The 23,360-nt window shown below is 36.2% G+C and overlaps 1 protein-coding gene across 3 annotated transcripts in view; it reads left to right on the top strand.

Annotated features, from left to right (window-relative positions):
• Positions 1-2,505: 2,505 nt before the first annotated feature.
• Positions 2,506-23,360, top strand: part of LOC134533242 (DGAT1/2-independent enzyme synthesizing storage lipids) — a 55,750-nt gene continuing 34,895 nt past the window's right edge. Inside the window, exons 1-5 of one of the 3 annotated variants that reach the window (XM_063370650.1) lie at positions 2,506-3,320; positions 3,488-3,626; positions 8,794-8,888; positions 10,388-10,555; positions 22,926-23,119. In XM_063370650.1, coding sequence (XP_063226720.1) covers positions 3,272-3,320; positions 3,488-3,626; positions 8,794-8,888; positions 10,388-10,555; positions 22,926-23,119 — 645 coding nt within the window. In that variant the 5' untranslated portion in view covers positions 2,506-3,271. The remainder of the gene's footprint in view (positions 3,321-3,487; positions 3,627-8,793; positions 8,889-10,387; positions 10,556-22,925; positions 23,120-23,360) is intronic. The other 2 variants (XM_063370651.1, XM_063370652.1) reach the window with 2 other exon arrangements.

Here is a 23,360-nt window from a genome sequence, read left to right as displayed (position 1 = left end):
GCACTGCACACTGAATCAAAAGACAATTGTCAGTAAACTGCACTGAAACAGAAAAGTAAATATTAATTTCACAACCAATAGAATTCTAAATCCCCAGATTTTTCTGGGGTAAGGATCTCTGACTGGTACAGTACAAGCCAAGCTTATATACAAGTCGGTTACATTATCATTATAGTCAATATTTACAGATTTAGCCTTTGCAGCTTGTTCTATAATATGTCACTGATTGTCCTGATCATATGCTAATTTCTGACTCTCGGGATGCTCCCAACGTGAGCGGAAGCCCGCTCCTTCCCTGAGTAATGCCACAATGAATCCCACTTATTTACATTCTGCAGCAGTCGCCATCTATTGGCGCCGGGTGCATCACCATCTTACAGGATAACTAGCTTAGGCATAGAGATTAGGTAAAAAAATACCCTGCGGTGTCGGGGCAGCCGTGTTTGTTTCAGGTATGAGCATGTAGCACTCGCACAAGGGGGCCGAGGCCAATTGCAGGACACGACAAGCCATAAGTGGGCTGGTCATACTGTCCGAGTTTTTGGGACAAGCCCATGAGGATCAGCCACGTTCGTGCAGGCATAAGTTGACTAGTTAACCCGTCACAACATTGTATTGGAGGAATAGACTGAATGCATTAGCAGTCAGTTGCACGACGATGCCCAAGACTAGTGGGCCCAGACAGGCGATTACAACACTGCTTGGACCGTCTTCACGTTCAGCCTAGAGACATACTTTAATGATGCGCATGCCCATGTCTGGTCTGTGAGCGAGCTGTTCTGCCGGACCCAGACAAGGAAGATCTGGCTTTACCATTGCCTAACACCCCATGGTCATATACAGGAAGTGTGGCAGAACATTATAGAACTATTGACAACCGAAATACGACCATTCGTGCGCAGTACAGTGGCTAAAGGGCTGGATGCCTTCCTCGCACTCGCCAGGGACGTCGAGCAGGACCTCAAGGAGTCAAGCGAAGGATGGAGGGTCGCGATGCCCTGTCAAGTCACACTGGCGATCCCGACAGTATGGCCTGAAGATGCCCTTACTGATGTGCCATACACACACCCACAACAAACCAGGAAGGCCAACCCCCCTCCCCGAACAATCTACCTCGAGAGGAGGGAGCATCGCACTTAAACCAGGGTGGCAAGGCGGTGCTGTAAGCACACTCAAGTGACCATTATAATGGCCTAGCCAACAGGCAGGATGAACACCCACTTCGCTGCCAGTACTATCCGATGTCAGAGCACCACTGGCATAGTGTATGCCCGACCAGGGAAGTTCGGAAGATGTCGAGTGGAGGCCATGCAGCACTGGGAAACTGCATCTATGGGGTGGTAATGGATCCCCCGACCTCATTCGTTTCTCCCACAGATGCACTACCCCACCCACCACCAACAAATGGTGCTAGCTCATCAAGCCCGATGATGGACAGCCATAGCACAGCCAGCGAGCGACACGGACTACCAGCTATCCCTCCCACAGCTGTGCCAGAATTTAGACCATCATAGGTGGTTTGTGGTCCGCAGCAAGCTGGATGAGATTCGTCATGGTGCTCGCATCACGCATGTAGACTTTTGTGATTGAGGAACCTTTCTTGAAAGGCACCAAGACTTAGCCCTGTAAGCAGGTGCTAGTTGACAGCTGCTGGCACAGTTCAGCTCTGATGCACTTCGTCTTGTACATCTCTGTGGCAAACGCATTGTCGCGCAGAGTGGTGCTGCAGGCTCGAGTCCTCTCTTGTACACCGCCTCGTTAGTGCTGTCATATTGTGGGGCAGTCGTCCTCCACACAGAGGGGGATGCATCTCTGACGCGAAATGCTGGGTCCAGCTCAAAGCTGGAATTAAGTGAAGCGAAAGTTTCATCAATCAGTTTATTTACCTGATTCTTCTTGTGTTCGGTCAGCATAGTGCAGGAGCGAAGGCAAAACATGTTAACCCCCATCTGGAATGAGGGCTTGACTGATGAATAATTAGGAAATGTAATGACCATAAAATGAGTAATGTTAGGAGTGATGTGATGGCTTAACCTTCATTTGATTTTTATCAGTTCCTCAGAAACTGCATGAGTTCCATCTCCTCTTCTAAAGTTGACCACGACAGCGACAGTGGGCAGTAATCGGGTTTCAGTAACAACCCTCAAATAACATTCTCTGAAGTCAGCGTCTTAACTCGAGACCCTTGGCCCTTTAATATATCACTGACAGACAGCATTTCCTACAAGTGTGGATGAGCTACCAGTTTGGTTAGTTGATAAGGGATCTGTGGCACATGATGGGTGATGATATTCCATAATGGTCTTAAATGCCAACAAAGGGCAATAAATTTGCATGTCAAACCAATATTCGGTGTTTCTATGGTTAAATGGGTAGACAGTAGTGTGCCACAAGGAAAATAAGTCTAATAGGCAAAAAAATAATTTATTTTTTAAGTCAATATCCAGGAATTGGGTGAGAACACTAAAGGTGGGTCTACACTATATAACAAAAACAAGTTATATTTGTAACATGTTATACAACAAGTTATACAACTTGTTTCATAACATGTTACATAACAAGTTAAATAATAAGTTCTATAACAAGTAATACAACTTGTTTCATAACATGTTACATGTTTTTAAATGTGTATACCAGTGTGGACAAACGGCCAACATGTTATACAACAAGTTATTTAACTTCCTTTGATCTTTACCGACACTGCATGGGAAACATATAACTTGTTTTATAACACTTATTTTGTTATAAAACATGGTGTTATATAACATTTTTCTTCACGTTTTCATAACAAGTTATATAACTTTGTTGTATAACTTGTAATATAATTTTCATTATTTTCATTTTGTAACATGTTGTATAACTTTGTAATATAACATTTTATAACTTGTTTTGTTATACAGTGTAGACCCACCTTAATAAAATCCTGTAACCATGTTACAAGCTGTAGCCTGTTCACTTATGCCATGCGATTAAAGTCCTAAACACCATTATCAAAATTTGATGCCTAGAATGGTATTTTAAAATGCAAATATAATAAATATTTTTAAAATCATGATGATGGGGTGATACGTATTTTCGTGTTTTATCGTTGTTTGTCAACCTGTGATGTTCGGACTTCAAGAGTAAAAGCGCAAACTAATGAAATTTATGTCTCATGTTTTAAAAAGTTATTTATGTAATTTTTTAATCTCAGTGTTATTTTGATTTATTTTTCCCTTTTTGTAACGGACTGTTTTTTTTTTTTAATTTTTAGTTTAAATGTGAATGAAAGATGCTAGAGGTTATGGGCCTTGTATTTACATGTATCAAAAATATTTTTGGTAAGCAAGTATGTTTGTAATTTTGTCTGAGATGATTTGACTATAATGTTAAGTATGTATAGTCAGTTCCTTTGTAAGGTTTACCTTTGTACTGGCCAGCAGTGTGTTGGTCTCTTTGTGCATGTTAATTCTTTCCATTTGATTGACACATGCTGTACTGTTTATAGTTGGCCTGTCTGAAGTGAATTGCTCCCAATGGCTGGTGTGGCTGCTGGCTCCATTGCTGATAACATTTTTGCTGCCTCTCGTTATTGCGTTCCTGTTATACCTGACAGCAGTCATTCTTTACATTTACAAGCTGCACAGGTCAGTTTTTACATTACACTAAAGCCTGGGGCACATATGTTATAGCATGCCCACAATAGTGGTGGCTTGGAAATGTTCCAAAGTTGTTTTCATACACACTTTGTTAAAAAATTATATTTCAAAAGTGGGAGTTGGTAATTACTGATGAGAGAAACACATCCAAAATGAAAAGGAAAAGAAAACCCTAAAAATAACAGGCTCAGGTATTTTTTGTTCATTGAAAACAGTCTTGGCTACCTATCAGTAACAACATGAAGTCGGCTACGTCACTGGACCTATTAAAACCTATACACGGTAAGTTTCCCATAATATAATGTGAATTTTGAAATACTCTTTTTAGGTATATAGAGGTAGGTGTGCAGTGTTGAAAAACACTCCTTTCATAATTTTATAATTTTATTTGCAGAAAATAAATCTACCACATTGTAATAATTTTGAAATTGTTTGAGTGATTTGTTAGATTTGGTCACCTGTAATTATGTATCATTAATTTCATAATGTATTAAATACCTACATTTTATTAATGTAGCTGATCTAGCCCAATAAAATTTTTATTTGCAAGTATCAGCATACGTAAAATGTAAATGTAACCTCTAAAACTAATAGGTAGTATTAAAGACCATAAAGAAATCAAACATAAAATACAAAGAAATATTAAATAACTCACTCTTTCACAACTTTCAATTGCTCGCATCATTCAAATTTCAAACAACATGCAACTGTCGTGTTTCAAATGTTCAGCATGGCGAAAATCATATCCTTCCGTGAACTTGCTAGGCCTACTGGTAAATAATTTTGCAATGACATAATACAATTATTGCTTTGCACTTTTAAGGAATGATTATAAAATATTCAGGAAGTAAACAAATGTGTTATTGAATTATTTTTCCTTTTTTCGGATGCATTGCTGTCGTCAATAATTACCTTTCAATTTTGCCAGATATTATTGTACAAGGTACTTGGAAAACTAAATACAAGAATTTTATTGAGCATTTTGATTTTTAAGGATAAAGGATCTTTAATGTAATGCATTTCTAATTACTGAAATAATACTATGTAAAAATATTTTCGTCTTTAACTTTAAATTGCACTTATTTGAAAATTTCATATTGCATAGTCCCTTAATGATACTTTTTTTTATGTCATTGAACTTACCGTGGTGTTTGCTGATTGGCTGCTCATAAATTGGTGCACAGTACACAGAACTGTTAAAAATAAATGAACTTTCCGTGTGGCATGTGCTTGTTTCTGTGTGCTGTGTTTCTGTGTGTGTTATTTGCTTTGCAGCGGCTGCTATTGTAGGTTACACTTAACTTCCGTGCGTGTGGCTGTGTGTTTGCTGTTGTGAATGTAAACCAGGCTTGATTTCAATCATGTTCTACCATTATGCAGTTGCCTTAAAAGCATGAATATTTATAAATAGGCCAGTGCATCCAATTGTACACCAGGAATATGTTTTTGGGTTCTGTCAGCATTTTGACAGTATCATTAACAATAAAATGTTAACTTATTTTCTCTTCTCCACTCCCATACTTTACCTTGGACTGACCCAGCATTTAGCTGTGTCATGTCCAAAGTGTTTCACTCATGGGTTTTACCTTAGTTACTTCATATTTAATTTATCCTTGATCAATGGAATTGCCATTTTCATCTCCACTTGAGCAGCTCTCTCTCTCTTGCTTAGTCTGTCAGTGCTTTTATCTCTCCCTTTCATTACATTCATACTGGTTTTTACTGTCTATCTTTTATCACTTATCTACAGTCGGCCTCTTTGTTTTTTTAAACATAGCGGGGGTTCATTAAACTTTAAATGAACTTTTCGAGAGCTCTGCTGGGTGTCGTATTTTCTTTATCCTTCCACCTTGCCTGAAAGCAAAGGAGAAACTGTTACATTGCTGGAAGCATAAAAATGTTGCTATCACGCTAAATTTTATGGTCATGTTTTAAACTCAAATCAGTTTTAGCAGCCTAGAACTTTTTGTAAAGTGAAACTTAAAAAAAAAAGGCTGATACTCACGCATAACGTGAGGCTTGAAGTTTTCGCTGCTTTCTAGCTGAGTTATAAAAAAAGAAAAGAAAAAACTTTTTGTGTCACAAGTGCACTAAAGACACATATACAGAACTGTCAGAGAAACCACTCTCTTAATTTTTGGGTGATGCCACTTGGCAGTCTGACTCAAGAGAGGTCCTATAACAGCTCCCTAGCGGTGAAAACTGGTGCTACAAGTACATACATGATGTGAAACATTACCCCCTTGTATCGAAGGATATTGAGTTGGGTGAATTGACACGAGATTACACATCTGCAACACTTTTGGACGTATACTAATATTGTCATCTAACTATTTTGAATGCATGTCAACATCTAGACAGAAGTAGGCCTAGGTACCATCTGTCTTTTCAATGCTAGCTTCCTAGTCTTGTTTTACACTTGTTGATACAAGATCAGATGTGGATAACCATGATCAACACAGATCCATCAATCTAAGTTATCTCAGATGAAGCAACTTGTTTCATTGACTTAGAAAGGAGAAAGCAAGTTAGGGGGAGGTGTCTAATAAAGAAATGGAAAACGTAGTCCAATTCATCTGTTCATTGAAACCTATGTAAAGCAAGTCGTAATTGATGAATAATATTCTCCATTCCCATTTATATAATTATTTATATGAGTAGCAAGTACCCGTAAACTCACTGTAAACATGCAATGCAAAAACCTCAATGGCATGATGTGTGCAATGCAAAGGATGCGATGTGGCAGAAAATTTCTGTGGGATTGTGAACAGTAAATTTTGATAATGTGGCATACAGTATTAAACTAATAAATTTAAAGGTTTCATGCCATTTCACACACAAGTAGGACAGTGATTGTTTACAACTGCAGTTTTAAAATTCTTTTTGAACGAGGAAGACATTTTAAACGTGCCTCAAATAAAAATCATTCTCTGAAATTTTTGGAATGATTACAATTTATAGTTTCCACGCATAAATTTTGTAAACAACACATGAAAAAATAACTTTAGTAACAGTGCTCTTACCAATGCACATCTTTAAAAAAAAATTGACACATTATAAATCTGTTCAGCTAGCAATGTGATTTCTAATCCAAAACTCAGTCAAATGGGCAAATTGGAAAACTAGAAATACTAAGGGAAGTCCAGAAAGCCATTTAAAACTATAATGTTTTTATTGGTACTTCAAGGTGTTATTTTGTATTCAAACGGTATGTTTTGTTGGTTTTGTTGTTTTACATCTGTTGATACATTTAGGCAGTTAGGTCTTATATTCCATTGGTCACAGTATAAAAAAATACACTTTATGAATGACTATTGTTGAATTCATACACATCCACAATATTGTGTCGTATTGTTGTTTTGTGTATGCAGGATATTGCCATGGAAATCTTACATAAATCTCCTCACTTTATTGACCTGGAATCCGCCGCACTGCCATGTTTGTGCACTGTTGCCAACTGAACAAAATTAGGCAGCTAGGATAAATTAGTGCAGCTATTATGAACAAATACATGAATGCAGACAATACGCCTAATGATACACATAAAAATTAAATGAATTTGTAGAGCTTACCTGGGAAAAACTTCTAGCAGTGGCATTTGTATTTGTTATACTTACATCATTTGTTTCATTCCGGGTGATCTACCAGTTGAAAAATTTAAATAAGTCATTACTTCCTCAAACATGACTGACATTTGTTCTGAATACTTAGTCTACTTACATGGTAAAAACCTTCAAAAGCACATAAGAGTTAAATATTTATAAAATCGCTTCTTATTAAAATTCATAGTCAAATATGATTCACTAGATCTTTGCATTTAATCTCCATAAAGGTTTATTCAAGAAACATTTCAATCTGATGAATATCCAATAATCTTGAGTAATGTATAATAAATGTTAGACTTTATAACACAAAAAAATCTGATCCAATAAACTAAACAAAAAAAAAATTACATTAACAGTTTCTTTTTAACTATACATTTTCTGAAAAATTTAAATTAATTACAAGAAAGAAACGTCAAAGTTTTCGAAATCAGCCTACCTCAGAAAATGCATTGTCTTCAATACTCTCAACTGCAAAGTATTTTACTGCGGTTTTGAAAGACACATTGTGTGTTGGTAGCCTATGTATGTGTGTGAAGTTGGCTGAATGGGAGAAAAGCTACAGAAGTATACCATTTCTTATCAGTTGCTTTCTTTGCATTGTGTTTGTCATTGTGCAACAGTTATTGGCTTTCATAAACTCACAGTAAGTTACTAGTATTGTAAGGCAGGTCATTTGTGGTGTGGTTAAAATAATAACTCACTCAGATACACATTAACAATAAAAAAAAGTAAGGTGTGTTAGTGGAGTTTTTCTAAAAGAATCCAAATATTAAATTTGTGACTATATCTACTTTTAAAGAATTTATTTTTATTAGGATATGATGCTGTGTTGTTCTGAAAAACATGAAGATGAACTCTCTTTTAAATTTATGACACAATTTGTAAAGACTTTAATACAGCATGCAAAGTACAGTAGCTTTGCATTGAAACAGATTTGTATGTTCAATACCATTATTGTGTATCTTTTAAGGAAAACAACCTCATTTTGACCCCCTTCCTTCTCCACATGCTGTGTGGATTGTCTGCTGTTGTTCTTTATCGTCACAGCACAGACACTACTCTCAAGTGCACATATCCTGTTTTTCCCACAATCCATCCCTTAATTAAAAACTTGTGTTTTACTATTAAATATTTTAATATTAGGTTTATAACTGGGCATTTCAAAGAGATGATCACTTTTGACTGTCAATGTTTTTTTTACATATGTTTTACAAACATTTGTGATAAAATGTAGATTTGATTAAAAAATGTATGGGGTTGTAGCCAATATATGAATATAACAAGGTATTAAAGCTCGATAAGACATTATTGAAGCCCTGCAAATATTTTATATATGTACATAGAAAAAAAATTGGAAGATAGCAAAGAAAAATTGAAAATATCTAAGCTAAACATACCAAAATCTTGCTGATAACTAAGTGACTAGTAACAACTGTGACTTAATTTTTATTAATTTTTCTTCATTGACATAAACATGATCATGGGGTATGAAAGGTGTATGAAAGTCATGACGGAACTAATCACTCAGACCTGTGTGCGGTGACGTGCAGGGATTGTCTGCGCCAAGCGTATGAGCACGACTTCTGGGACGGTGCGCGGAAGACAGTGGCGGCAGTCTGGGATGCTCACGGCTGGATCTGGCACGGTCAGTGGAACATGCTGTGGGGAAACTCTAGTGTATTATAGGCCTTCAAATAAATCTGTGCAGAAATTCTTCCTACTTGTTTTTTGAAGGAAATGGCACCACTTGGGTAGCCAATTAGTTATGTGCGGCTTCTTCTCACATACACATCCTATATACACTTGTGTGAATGGCCTCACCTCTATGGAGATAAACATACATAACAAGTTGGGCTGTGTTAGACTGTGTAGAAAAAAATGGATATTATTTATGTGGCTCTCCAATGGTATGTGATGATGTTCTGTAGGCCACAGTTAGGTATTAATTGAATAGGGGTACAAATATACATGGACATACACTAGGGCAAATGAAATTATAAATGACAGAACACAACACTCATAAATAAAATATATAATTATTTATTGCAAATGAAAAATGGATTCAAATTTTATTCTTATTAATTATATTTATTTAATTACTTAGTATATTCAAAACCTAACTGGTACTTGGCATCATAGATCACACATGAATTCCAATCATCAGGAGTTATGGTGCGCACATTTAAATCTTAACAAAAATCTTTATTTGGGTTCGTCGAAATTACACAGTTTTACTATATGTTTTTAGGGATCTTAGTTAAATTTTCCTCGGCTAGTAAGGTACGAAATATCGTCGGAAGAGCTCAGAGTCTCTCTATCTGTAGGACCTCTGAGTTGATGTAATAGTGTGTAAAACAGTTAAATTCGTATCAAAATATCGTTTATATCGTAGATAATGTCAAATTACTGCAAAATATCAATGTTTACATTTGTTTTTGGCGGCGATGTGACGGAAAACGGGAGTTACGTGACGATGTGCATAAGTGGAGGAAACAAATTTTTGGCACTTTTAATTACTCACGTTTTACACTCCTAGGTCATTTATCTTTTTAGATAAATCCTAAATTATGTTCTAGACTCCCTAGAATACATAATTAATCATCCTCGGTTCGGGCCATTATAGAACTCTCTCTAGCTTCTTCTTAAATTAAGCCAGTTAACTTAACTTCAAATGGCGGCCCGTGATTGGCCGAAAACCAAAATCAGTTACATTAAATACTTAATAAAACGTGAAATCCGCATGCAACAATAGCGCGGATTACAAAATTTCACGTAAAATTTAAATAAAAAAATATTAAAATAATAATTTACATTACAAAATAACGGCGTTAACTTTACCGATTACCGTCTTAAAGTTCATTTAGTCCTTAGAGGGATCCCAACAATACATAATTCAAATAGTCCAGAAAAGTCCATAGAGTCACTTTGTCATAGATACACATAAAAATAAATTACCGTTTCTGAAAATAAATAACATATTAGACATAGAGCAAACAAAATAAATAAATTATAAATAATAATTAATCTGTCAAAACAAATAACATGTTGCAGTACAATGCTGAGTCACACGCGAGCACGCTCTTGTTTTGGACATCTCGGTGCCGTTGCAGAATGACACTGTTGTGCATCCTGCCTGTGTTCTAGGATATGAAGTGAAGGGCATGGAAAATATTCCTGATGAGACACCGGCGCTGCTAGTCTACTACCACGGTGCGCTGCCCATAGACTTGTACTACTTCATAGCGAAAACTGTGATGCTCAAGAATCGCCTGATCCACACTGTTGCAGATAGATTTTTATTCAAAGTCCCAGGTTGGTTATAGCATACACATGTTGTTTTATTGCGATTGAAGCAGCACTCAGGAAATTTTTTGTTCACTCATTCATATGTTTTAAATATTTAGAGCACAAATTTCACTCTTGTTTAGAGCTTTGTACTCAACAGTAGAGCAGACCTTTATTGTTGTACTAACTATTTTTGTCCACCTGTCCAGATGTCATAGACTTAGCGTATAGGTGAGATAAAATTGAAAATGATTATTTTCACATGAGGTGTGTCCCAACACTAATTTGGTGTGTAAAATGTAAATTGTTTTACATATTTAAAAGAAAAGTTACAATTTTATTTTGCATACCATAATTACCCATGTATGGGACACATATTTTATGCAGATTTTTAGTGTAAAAAAATGTACTGCGATTCATATGCAAATTTAAGGTTTAAAAAAAATGTATTGTATTGTGTGGTGGAATATGTGCGTAAATAACTAACCAATATTGGTTTTTAATAATATAACTCCATGAGTAAGAGTAAATTTTTTAACCAAAATATCTCAGCAGTTGTGTGTGCATGTGAGTGCATGAGGCCATATTGCAGTGATGTTAGTTTTCCCTCACACTCTTCTTTGTAAATATTCCGTGAACTGGCACCCACACAATTGACGTGTCTGATCTTGACAGGTGTTCATGATGCAACTGTGCCCAATCATTATTGTTTTTAAGTGAGACTTCTCACCCTTTCAACTGAACATACCATGTCAAAACTGCAACCATCGCTGGTGTTCACAAGAGCACCTTTCATATTCCTCCAGCCTCACAGTAAACTTATGTGCTGGTTTTTATAGACGGAACTGACAAAGAGTAGCTTGCCCTCTTCCTCTTCTCTCCCTGCAGCAAAGGGATGGGTAAAAAAATAAAACACTGGTGGAAAGGGAAATAAGGTTATAAAAAATAGCAGTCTTCTCCTTTGTCTTGTTAGGAAGTGCAGAAATTGGTTGGTCATGAATAGGAGGGGTGGGTTTCACACCCTCCCACGAGGGTCAACACCAGTGTGTCAGTGTCATATTTCTTACGCACCAATAAGCTGAGAAAAGGAATACATACTTCACTTGTATCCATGGAACTCTAGTGAAGACAGATAGATATATGGTGCTAGATTTTTTGCCCAAACTTAAGGGTGGGGCCCGTAGAAAAGAGCGATACTTCTGCTGTAAATAGTTGGCTATTTGTAAGATTATTAAGTGTCATAACAAAGAAACTGTCACTAATTTTCCCTGTACCATACATTTTAATTTAGTTATTATCTGGTATCAATTCCTATTAGGAGGTTTTAACTTAAAAAAAATATTTGATACATTCTATCTTTTGAAGCACTGTATTTTCTCTATAAAGTTTTCTGGAACAGGTTTTTTCTTGCAAATTTGCCATATGAGATTGTAAAAAACATTCCACAATAGTACTTGTATTTAAAGTGAAAAATTGCAAAAAAACATGACTTAATGCATGACAGTTTAACAAATCCAAATGATTACAAAATATTTGCACCAAATGTACAGAACTGTATGTTGGTAATGCTCCATCTGTACAGTCCCAACGTACAGTTAGATCTGTACCCTTACTGCTAGGCAAGCTCACTCAGAATTTTCTCTCTTCTAAATATTTAGTGCAAATATATTTGTGATACTTTGTTTTAGTTAACTTCTGATGAGACTCAATTCTATTTTTAAATCATGCATTAAGTCCATATTTTTTCATCACTTCCATCAATATCCAGTCAAAATAAAGCGTGTAATACTGGTATGATAGCAGATGTACACTTCGTTTTTTTTAATCTAAATTCATAGATGGTGTTTAATTTGGTACTTAAATTTTAGGTTCTATATTAAGAGATAGTTTATTTTTGCTGCATAATTTATTTTTATGTGTATTCGTCAAGTGTCATCACCTGATAAATCAGTTTTTTCTGTGAATATCTTAGTGTTGCATAGTGAGGATTTTGACATAAAACTAAGTCCTCATAATTTGGTTCTATTGTACTGGAGGGCTTGCAGCTGTTTGCTTGTTTTAATTACTGAAGCAATGTCCATTGCATTACCAACACTTGCATATATTGGCCACCTGAGCTTTAATCAGCCATGATTTTTTTTTGCAGTAGAAAACTTGGCAGAAACTCGTGAATTTTTGAACGCCATAAGGAATTATCTTTCTGTGTAGCAAGATGGAAGTACGTACTTAAAAAAATACATACTCTGCCTACGAAACTGTGTCATTTTTGTCACTCTTGACTGTGGTGATTGTATTTTTTGTTCCTTCAGTTTTCAATCATGGCAAATGACCGCAATTGGAACGCTGATTTAAATATATTATAATAAATGGTTTACCACTTTAAAACCAGTAGCACCTTTGTTAGAGAGAGCCATAGTACACACATCATTGACTAATTAGTCTTCCCCATCAGCAGTAGGCATACAGTCTAGAACATTAACCCAACTTTTAGTATAAAAGCAGAAGCAAAATTTTTAATTTTAATTTTAATTTTAATTTTTATTTTAATTTTAAAGAACATATGGCAGAAGTTTTGGTGGGAGACTGCTTACAAACTAATTTTACTAACTACATGTGTGTTCTAGATGGTATTAGAACCAATGCCCACAGTGTTAGAAGTCAAGAACACTGACTTCTCTGCCACTCTACTGGCTTTAGTCAGTCAGTAGTTCTAAGTTATATTCTTTACTATTATTAACCTGTAATTATGTTTGGCATTATTTTTATTTGTTATTTTTTTTAGGTTTTCATGTTTAATTATGTTCAAGATAAACATGTTGTCATAAATTTACAGTAGTATAATTTATATGAATTTAATGTTTGATTGACAGTGTTTTATTAATTCTTAACATTCAGTGAGACAACTTAAAATAACCTGGCAACCCTGGAATTTGTTATTGCCAGGAGAGTAGCCAACCTGTTGCATGATTTAATAGACCTGATTGCCTTTAAATTGTCCTACAACCCAGGGGCGCAACAACAGGGGGGGGGGCAAGGGTATTTTGCCCCCCCTCTGAAACCTTGAAGTGGGGGCAAACGGGGCCAAAGAAAGTGCTGTGTAATCAATTTTTAGATAATAAAACTGCTTAAATAGCACCATTTTCCACCTTGAAATACAAATTTTCCCGGGGGAGAACCCCCGGACCCCCCGCTTCAATAGGGGGGATCGATGATTCTTTATAAAAAGGTATATTGCCCCCCCCCCCCCCTTTTAGAAATTTAATTGTTGCGCCCCCACTACAACCATGATACTTATGAGTAGGGTTGCCGTATTTTTTCACGGACCAAACGGGACAGTTCTGTCTTTTTTACTTTAGGTTTTAGGGATGTCGGTTTCGGGGGGGGGGGGGGGGTTATGAAAACAGTAATGTAAAAAACACTTAAAATATAGAATAGATAATCTTTGTTATTTTATTCATAATGGTACACAAACATGATATTTTTACAAAACAAAACAGTTTTCTACTTGTTGTACCACTCGTATTTTTCACTTGAGTGAACCTTTCTCAATAAGTCCTTCTTCTCTTTAATTTTTTCATAAAATTTATTGCAGCTAAGTCCGAAGTTAACTTTGCACACCATCAAACCGCGGACTGTGGACTCATGCATCAAACCCCGTTCATCACTCCAGGCACTGTTCATCATCGAAAAAACCCGCTCAACTGAGGCGGACGTTCCAGGAAGACAGAACACATACTCAACAACCATTCCAAGATTAGACATTGCGATGTTTTGTTGCTTAAAGGAAGAGAGTAGCTCCATCCATTTTTCTTTGCTTGATTTTTTACGATCATTTTCCTTTTCTTCTCTTTCCCAATCACCTACTTTAGAAGCCCAAAATTTCTTGGCAAGAACAACCTCATCAAAAAGCTCGTCAGTGTTAACCTTAGGTTTTCCGAGATTCTTGTTTATCAACTCTGCTGTTCTTTCAACGTTTTCCCATGAAATGATGTTTTCATTGATCCAGACAAAGTCTCGTGCTTCACCGAAACTGTCTTCCCACAGGTCAAGATAAGAGATACAACGACTGTAAAATTCTTTGAAGTCACTGGCAATGCGGTTGCAGTCTACATTGTCTTTCCCTTGAAATGATTTTAAGAGACATTTAGCCCCCTGGGGAACGAAGTTTGACTCTTTTCTTTCTTTTAAATTCTCCTTCAACAACTGTAATAAATGAGCAACATCAGTAGCACTGGACGTACTTTTTTCCAAGGCTGAAATTGTTTTATTAAACAATGTTAGCTGGCCATGCACAAACCAAAGAAACATTTCACCACATTCATCATCAAAAAAGTTTTTTATCAGAGCTGGACACATTTCTTGAGATAAGAAGTACTCCTTCAAACCAGGAAATATTTGTAAAATTCGTTCAATTGCAGGCATGAGGGAGAGGAATCTTGTATTACGGTGTTTTAATAATTTACGATATTCAACATCTGCAAACTCGCAGAACTCTTTGAGCTGAGTGACCCTTACTGTATAGATGTGAAAATACTTGTAAATCTTTACTACAAGGGCTTCGACTTCAATGGGAAGCACATCTACTGCAGTCTGGACTGCGTTGTGGACAATGTGAGCTCCACAACTGATACCATTTATTGTTATTGTTCATTCTTTACAAGAGTAAAAACATTGTTTTTCCCTGCCCTCTTGACTCCACCAAAGTTTGTGTTGCAATTGTTACCACAAAATCCCACTACTTTATCTTCCAGTTTATTTTCCTTGATGACTGTCATAAGATGACTTATTAATATGTCTGCAGTTTCACCAGGTACAGATTTAAATTCTAGTAGTTTGACTTGCACTCCAGATTCCTGTTTAAAATAACGCACAACTATGGGGACAAGTTTAACCTCTTTTCTGTTGGAAGCATCCATACTTAGCGCAACAAAATTTGCATTTATTAAATCATTCTTTAATTCTTCCAGCGCTAAAGGTGCTATTACATTTAATATTATAGCCTCACATTTGGTTTTTCCCAATGAAAATTTTGGTTCAAAAAATTTGGAAATCAATCTAGAGGAACATGTGTTGGAATTGAAGCTTATGTTGTGATTTGATGTATGATAGGCGAATTTCGCTTCTTTAGCAGCTATTTCATATTCAGAATCAAGAGGATTTGTATTTTTGAAAAAAGTTGATATTTTTGACAATTCAGCAAGGCTTAGTAAGCTATTTTTGTGTTTCTTTGAGTTTAAATGGTCGTTAATATCAGATTGTCCTCCATGAGCAACGGAAAAGTCAGAGCCACATTGTTCACATTTAACTCTATCATCATGTGTACATACCTTTTTTAAAAATGGAAATTTACTCTGAAGGCTTTCACTAAATTTGCAGACTCTTTTCGGCATGGTTTTGAGGTTAGATTACTCGATGAAAAACACAAAGTCACACTGTCACACAAACTGTTACATTGTTTTGCCTACTTGATGCAAGGAAAACTGTACAAATAGTTATTAAATCGATTAAGGCTATATATTTAACTCCTGTAAAACACACTGAAATGACGATGAATAGTTAATACTTAATATTAATAATAAATTAATAACTGAAATGATGATGAATAGTTAATACTTAATATTAATAATAAATTAATAACTAATACTGCACACGTGTACACGCTATTGTAGTACGTGACTGATGGACTGTTGGAGATGGCGACTACCGCGAGATTCCGTTAGTGCTCGGTACAAGTCGGGCAGTTTCGTAAGTGGTAGGTATATTTTGGCGCTGCTAGAGTGGGGAAACATATTGACAATGACAATCACGCGGGGACGGGATGCGTATTGGTTGATTCAAGGTTACGTCGACTGCAGGCTTCGCCTCCAACGGACTTCTCTGCTGCCGACTTCTGTAAATTTGTATTACTGTGTTACTTACCAAAATGTTACTGATCACACAAGAGCAGATTAATCATTCTCTGATCTAATAATTTTGCTCAATTATTTCCAAGAAACTGTGCCCTGAATCTAAACCGGGACAATTTCAACAACCGGGCGGGACACCGGGACAACCCAGTATATCCGGGACTGTCCCGGTGAAATCGGGACGTATGGCAAGTCTACTTATGAGCACAAATATTATTGTTTTATGGTGTAAAAAGATTGATATGTCTGGGTTAGTATTTGTATGAATGTATTATGTGTTTTTACTGTTGAATTAACTTTGCTCCACTACCATGAACCCAGATATTTGCCTGATAACCAAATAAATTTTCAAGTTATGTGTTCCTGAGAAGATATGTAGTGCCTAGGTTGCTGATTAGGCTTACAAGAGTTTGTCAATTGTTTTATGTATTCAGGAAACAAATTCTAAATACTTCCACCTTGAAAGCAGTCACCTATCACTTATCCAAGGTTATCCCTTCATCCTAATGGCATGATTCTGTATATATTGATCCTGTGGTACATATGCTTAAGTTTTATTCCTGAACGTAACAAAAACTTGTTATATAACATTGAAATATGTTTGTGAGTTGAATACAAACTAAAAAATTTCCACAAGACCTGACATAATTTGTTTGTATTGTGATTTTTTTTAGTTTTTGTTATATTCATGATCTTTTGACGTACTAAAATAAAACAGCAAGCTTCATGTACCATAGGATCATGCCATCAGAATTAAGGGATAAACGCAGTACTTGACACATAACAATTACCACGGTAAATAAAAGTAGAGGGAGAGTGTGTGTGCTCATTGCTTTAGTTTCGTTGGGTCTATTAAGATTCTTAATGGACAACACTCTTCCCATTTAAAAAAAAAAGTACATTCTCATCATAAAGCACATGAAATACTTGAACACTGGGGGGGGGGGGGGGGGGGGAAGGTAAAACATTTATTCTGTGCACATTATATATTTTTTTGATTGGCTCTTCATTGCATTTTCCAGAATGTACAGAGGGAGTTTAGATGAATCACTATCATTCCAGATGTCTGATAAACTGCTGATGTCAGTTTGAAGTTGCATGGGACCACCGAGTGTGATTTCCTTCCCCAGCTAATCAGCCTCAACAAGCGTGACTGTGTCATTCATGGCTGTCCAGCCCCGGCGTTACTTGATTGGTGGTTGGCCAGTTTTCATCTCGTCAGCATGGGCCTGGCTGGTCAGGGACTCTTTGATTTGCACGTTGTCAGGTTTCTGCACCGTCCACGGTGAACTAGAACATCTAGTTTGCACAGAGGAAGGTGGCCTCACATTCCAGAGGGGCTGGGTTCGAGTCCTGGTGTGACAATCCTGATTTCGGTCTCCGTGGTTTCCCGAAATCGCTGCAGACAAATGCTGGTCTGGCGTGGTTCCTCTCAGTAGACCAGTAGTAGCGAACTAGTGGCTCACACCCCGCAACATCACTTCGTACGGCCTGTTTAAAGAATCTTTCAACAAAGAAATATTATCAGATATACAGTCGTGTGCTAGCCGTCTTTATTTGCATATATCGTCGCTTAGCAAATAATGCAGCCTGACATTTTTAACGAAATTACTTCTGGGTTCTAATGCATTCTAGTGGACGTTTTGCATCCACAGATATGATTTTTACAGCAAACATCCCAGAGATACTGCCATCATACAAAAATGGAACTGCCTAAATACTCAAAGCAGACACTGCAGTAGGCTCCATGCTGAGGTAATACGAGGAGTGTAGTTGGTTACCCTTGCTTTATATAGTAAATAAAAAAGGATTCAAAATGTTGTACTTGAAAGTAAGCTGCTTTTTTGACCCTCCTGTAAAGTTTAAATGTTAATTAAGTGGTATTGATAGCTAAGCAACGATATGTAGCATAGAGTTGGCAGCAGGCAGTGTCCAAAAACCATAGTATACAAAGATATACTGGAAAATAAAAATTTCTATTTATGTAGTCTATATAACATTCAGTAATATATGTGTATATATATATATTTTTTTTTTTTGAAATACCAATTTAAAGAATTATTTTTTGTTGCTTTATCACATGCCAGAAATTTAATTTATTAGTTGCTGTACAGAACATATAAGACGAAGAATTACTGTAAAAAAGGAATATTAATTATTATGTGTCTGGCCCTCTGGTTGGATTCATAAATTAAATCTGGCCCTCGAAAAGAGCAAAGTTGGCCGTTACTGCATTAGACCACGGCTGGTTACTTTGTGGAATCCCAGAAGAGCATCACTTGTGTTTCCATGTGTTTCCTTGTTACTGGCGAGACGTTAAAATTAATAATAAAAAAAATGACACTGGTGCATGCCAGCTCAGTACCATGATAGTCATTGGTCTTGTAGGGTCTGTGCATTTGTAAATATGAGATCTTGGTTTGATAACTCCGGTCCTTATGAATCAATTAACACCTTTGCGTCATTTATTCATATGATTGATAAGCGCAATTACTCTAGCGCCGGGCAGGGTAAACCTGGCAACGTGTACTAAGAGTGAGATGCTCTATAGTTACAGAACTGTCTCAAATTCGTAATGACACTGTGCTTTTGACATCCTCATAAAAAAATTGCATCATAATGTATTTCTAAGGCTGTGCAATAAGATATCTATACCCCTCCTCTCCTCAGTCTGTACAGCACTTACAGCTTTTTTTTAAAGTAGAGCTGGGTCCAATGCTTCCACTGATTAGAGTGTGTGGCACTCAAGAGAAACTTCAGCTTGCATGAAAAATACTGAGCATCGTACTGTTGCTCGAAGACTGAAATCTAGAAGCTCATGGTTTTAAGGTTTTATTTCCCTCAACAACCTTGGCCATGCTGTTTACACATTTACAATTATATTCTTTTGTTTTAATGTATGGCTTTTTACATACGTTTGACATTCAGGTCATTAGAGATGGAGTCCTGTAGCACAAATCAAAAGTCTTGGAGACATAATTGACTTTGCCGTTTATTAAGTTACAACAGTTCAGACCCTCACCTAGCTCTACTTGTTCCAACTCTTATGTACATAAATAACACCTGAAGAATTTTTCTTGGTTTGAAAATAGTATTTGAATTTCGTAATAATGTTTCTCTAAATGATTTATGATGAAAATAAAGTTTCACAGACACCTTATTGATTTTAACTGCTTTTACTAACCTTGACTGAAAATCCACTTTAACGTCTGCTGACTACAAAAGGCATGTACATGACGAAAATACAAACTTTGCTGCATTTTTTGGTACTGAAAGTTGAAAAGTATATGTTGTCCGTAAGGAAATCCAGTGGTTGCTCGCAACTCGTGGTAAATACCAAAGGATCCCGTCCTTGGAACATTGACAAAATTATCTTATAATAGTTGTGGCCTAAATTTCTGGTTAAAAGTTCTGAACAACAAAAAATGAAGTTTAAATTATACTCGGCATAGCCCAGACTACAGCCGTAAATTGTCTCAACAACACATTACTACTTAACTTTGAGCCATTGTCCGTCTGCGACTCTCCGCACCTAGACCAGATGCTGACCAGCAATAGTCGCCCTTCTTCAAGGAGAACAAGGGTGCCTATGTGATGTCATTTATAACCAATCACAAAAATGCATAGAAAAATACCAGCCAAATCTGGCAGATGGCAAGTCATGAGTCCCTTTTCTCATGCTCAAGTTCATCTCTCTCTCTCTCTCTCTCTCTCTCTCTCTCTCTCTCTCTCTCTCTCTCTCTCTCTCTCTCTCTCTCTCTCTCTCTCTCTCCCCCCCCCCCCTCCAACACTTATATAATTGATAAAACGAACACATGAGCCAGATTGTACTAGAACCTTCTAAAAAACTCCACATAATCAAACATTAGCAAAAAGAAAAAAAATTCAAGCAAACAATACCTAAAAAATATGTGGAAGCACATATAATTTAAAACAGTAAGTAAAAATTTGTAAAAATAACTTCAAGTGACTAAACTATAGTAAATATTAAAAAAAAAAAATCATTAAATTAAGTAAATTATAAACATGAAACACATGGTCAGTACAAAAATACTTTTCAAAAGAGTAAAGAGCTGTTATTTATATCCAACCAGAAAACCTAACCAAGTACAGATAAACTACCTACTTTATCTGGACAAACTGGGACCAAAGGCAGTTCGGACAATCAAAAATGTGAATAATCTGGGTAATATGGGTAATAAGCAAAACAAAATCCTTAAGTAAGCAGACTTAATGTATATTTCGATAAAAAACTATTGTTTACAAGACATTAAAAAAAAAATATTTAAAAAAACTTTTTACACCTTTTCAAGATTCAAACCTGGATGTTCCAGAATGCAAATCCAGTGTTCTACTACGGTGCCACCTTGCTTCTTAACCTCATTTTAATTTCTTTACATGTTGACAACTTTTGCATTGAAAATGTTCTATTGTAACTTAAATTAGCTATTTGTTAAAATTTGTAAACTTTCATTTTTATCTTCCACATTTTTTTTCTTTATAAAATTAACTTTTTAAAGATATTAGGTTGTTGAAACAGCAAACCATTGCTACTTAATTTATTGTTCTAAACCCTAAAAATAAGAATTGTTTACTGTTTCATTTAAAATATTAAAAACTATTGATTTGAGTTAAAATTGGCTAGAAAAATATATACATTAAAATTTGTTATAACTATCTGCTCTAACAGAGTTAAATACATTCATAAAGTAAAAAAGTGATGTAAATCATGTTTTCCTTTCAACCATTCAGCTTTTAAATTTTCTGATGTGCCTCTTCATATACATCCGTCATTTTGTGCTGTTTTTGATATGGGTATGTTTGAATGTTCTTATATTTCCGTTAACAAGGTTTCTTTTTGTTGGTAAAACCTAGAAATCGTACTGGCATAATTTTTTTTTTTTGAAAAACTTGTATTATATACATATTCACAAATTTTTCTACTTTTTTTGGTGTGGCAAAAATTTATTTTGGAATAAAATAAACCATAGTCATAATCACTACTAGCCTCCAAATATTAAATTTTACATAATAGCTGTTAGCTCTGGTGGTTGATTAGTTAATTTGTGCTCTTGTTTCATACAGTAAAGCATAAGTGCTAGATTCCTTTGTGCTATCTCAAATTATGTGCAAACCCAAACTGCTGGAAGTTGTCAAACCGCTGTAACTTAGTCTTTTGAGCCAGGGAAATTTTTGAAGTGAAATTTCTTTGGGTGCGATGAGAGAAAAATTTCAAGGCCAAATTTTAACGCAACGTTTTCGTGAAATGTTGTTGTGAAGTGTGTTTCTGACATGAAAAGGACAGAGAATAAGTATTTGGCCAAAGAGATATAAAGAGAACACTATGCTGTGTACATTGCTGGGCTCGTTTTCATTCTTCTCTTTGTGCGATGATTCGTTCCCTGCAAAAAAATAATAGAACAGAGATAGAGATGAATGAAAGAATAAGAGAGAGTGTGTGTGCATGTGATTGTTTCAGAAATTTAGATATAGGTATCCTATACAGTTAGTGTGGATCCCTTGAATTTTATATTTGGTACCAGCGTGCTCACGTTCGTCCGTGGTCAACCAGCAGCGTAGAGAGCACTGCTGAGACAGTCTCTGCATTTACCACATAGATAGCGCTCCCTGTTATGGATTGCATGTTTCATTCAGAGATTTGGCGTGTTCCAAATAGCATAATTGTTAGAAGAAACAATAACATGCACAGTTTATCTTTATGGTGTATTTGAACAATGAGTAATATTTATTTAGAAAATGTTCTTTTTCTCTCTCTCTGCCGTTTTACCCCTATGATACAGTTAAGAGTGGAGGTTTGAAATGCCAAAGAATTATCACTTCTATCATGTGTACTGAGCTACTCAGGTTCCTTTGTTTTGTATTGCGCTAGGTAAGTCAGGGGATGAATCAAGACTTTTTTGTCTCTGTGAGTGGCCACATTAAGTCTTGCAGCATTATAAAAACGGAAGCATTTCGCAGTTCTGACTGGTGAAACACAAAATGAACAATAAGTTGTGGCAAGCTTTTACCAGGTATCTCGTGCACGTAGAGCAATACACTGAAGTAGGGATCGTTGAAACTTTTGCGAGCCTGTGTGGTCGACCTGTGACCAGCAGAGAGCAGACCGCAGGCCCGTAGACCAGAAATGGCTCTGGCCTGCGACTCTTGTTGTCCACTATGGCTCGAGTCTGACTCTGTAGCAACCATTGATAGTTTTCCCAAGATGCTCCGTTGTTTTAAGCTTTTCGATAAGCTTACAGCCCTCCCTCTTTCCCCTAGCTCCTTGTCATTGTGCAGTGTAGTTAATGTGTTTCATTTTTTCTGAGTTACTTCATCATTTGAGCCTTTTTCTGCAGATGTCTTGATTTAAATTTCCACTGAAAATTCTTTTAACCTTGTCATTCTCTTTTTAAGTATTGTGTCTTCTAGACATTTCCTGTTTTAGCTTTTGTGAGTCAACAACTCCCTGAAGTGCTTGAACGTTCTTTCAGGGTTCTCGATAATCTCAGAGGCGCTAAATGTCATACCCGGCACTATTCAAATCTGTGCAAACATACTGAAAAGCAACAACCTCTTGGCCATCGCACCGGGCGGTGTTTATGAGGCGCAGTTCGGGAACTCTTACTACCGGCTCATGTGGAAGAAAAGATTAGGATTCGCTAAAGTCGCACTTGAAGCAAAAGTGGTGAGTTAAATGCTATGAAAGAACATATCTCACTAAGTAAAGTCTGTATTTGTGCATGTATTCAGAAATACAAATTATATAATTGAGGCAGTGGTCATTACAGCTCTTCCATACTATACTTAAATAACTTTTATTCAAACACTTCTAAAAAATATTTTTTCAAGTTACAAATGGTGATGGCTGTTTTGTTTACGTACTGTGTTGAAAACTGTGTCCTAGGTATTATCCTAATATGAAATTA

The sequence above is a fragment of the Bacillus rossius genome, chromosome 6 (genome assembly GCF_032445375.1).
Source record: "Bacillus rossius redtenbacheri isolate Brsri chromosome 6, Brsri_v3, whole genome shotgun sequence".
NCBI lineage: Eukaryota > Metazoa > Arthropoda > Insecta > Phasmatodea > Bacillidae > Bacillus > Bacillus rossius.
This window is presented reverse-complemented; position numbering and strand designations above follow the sequence as displayed.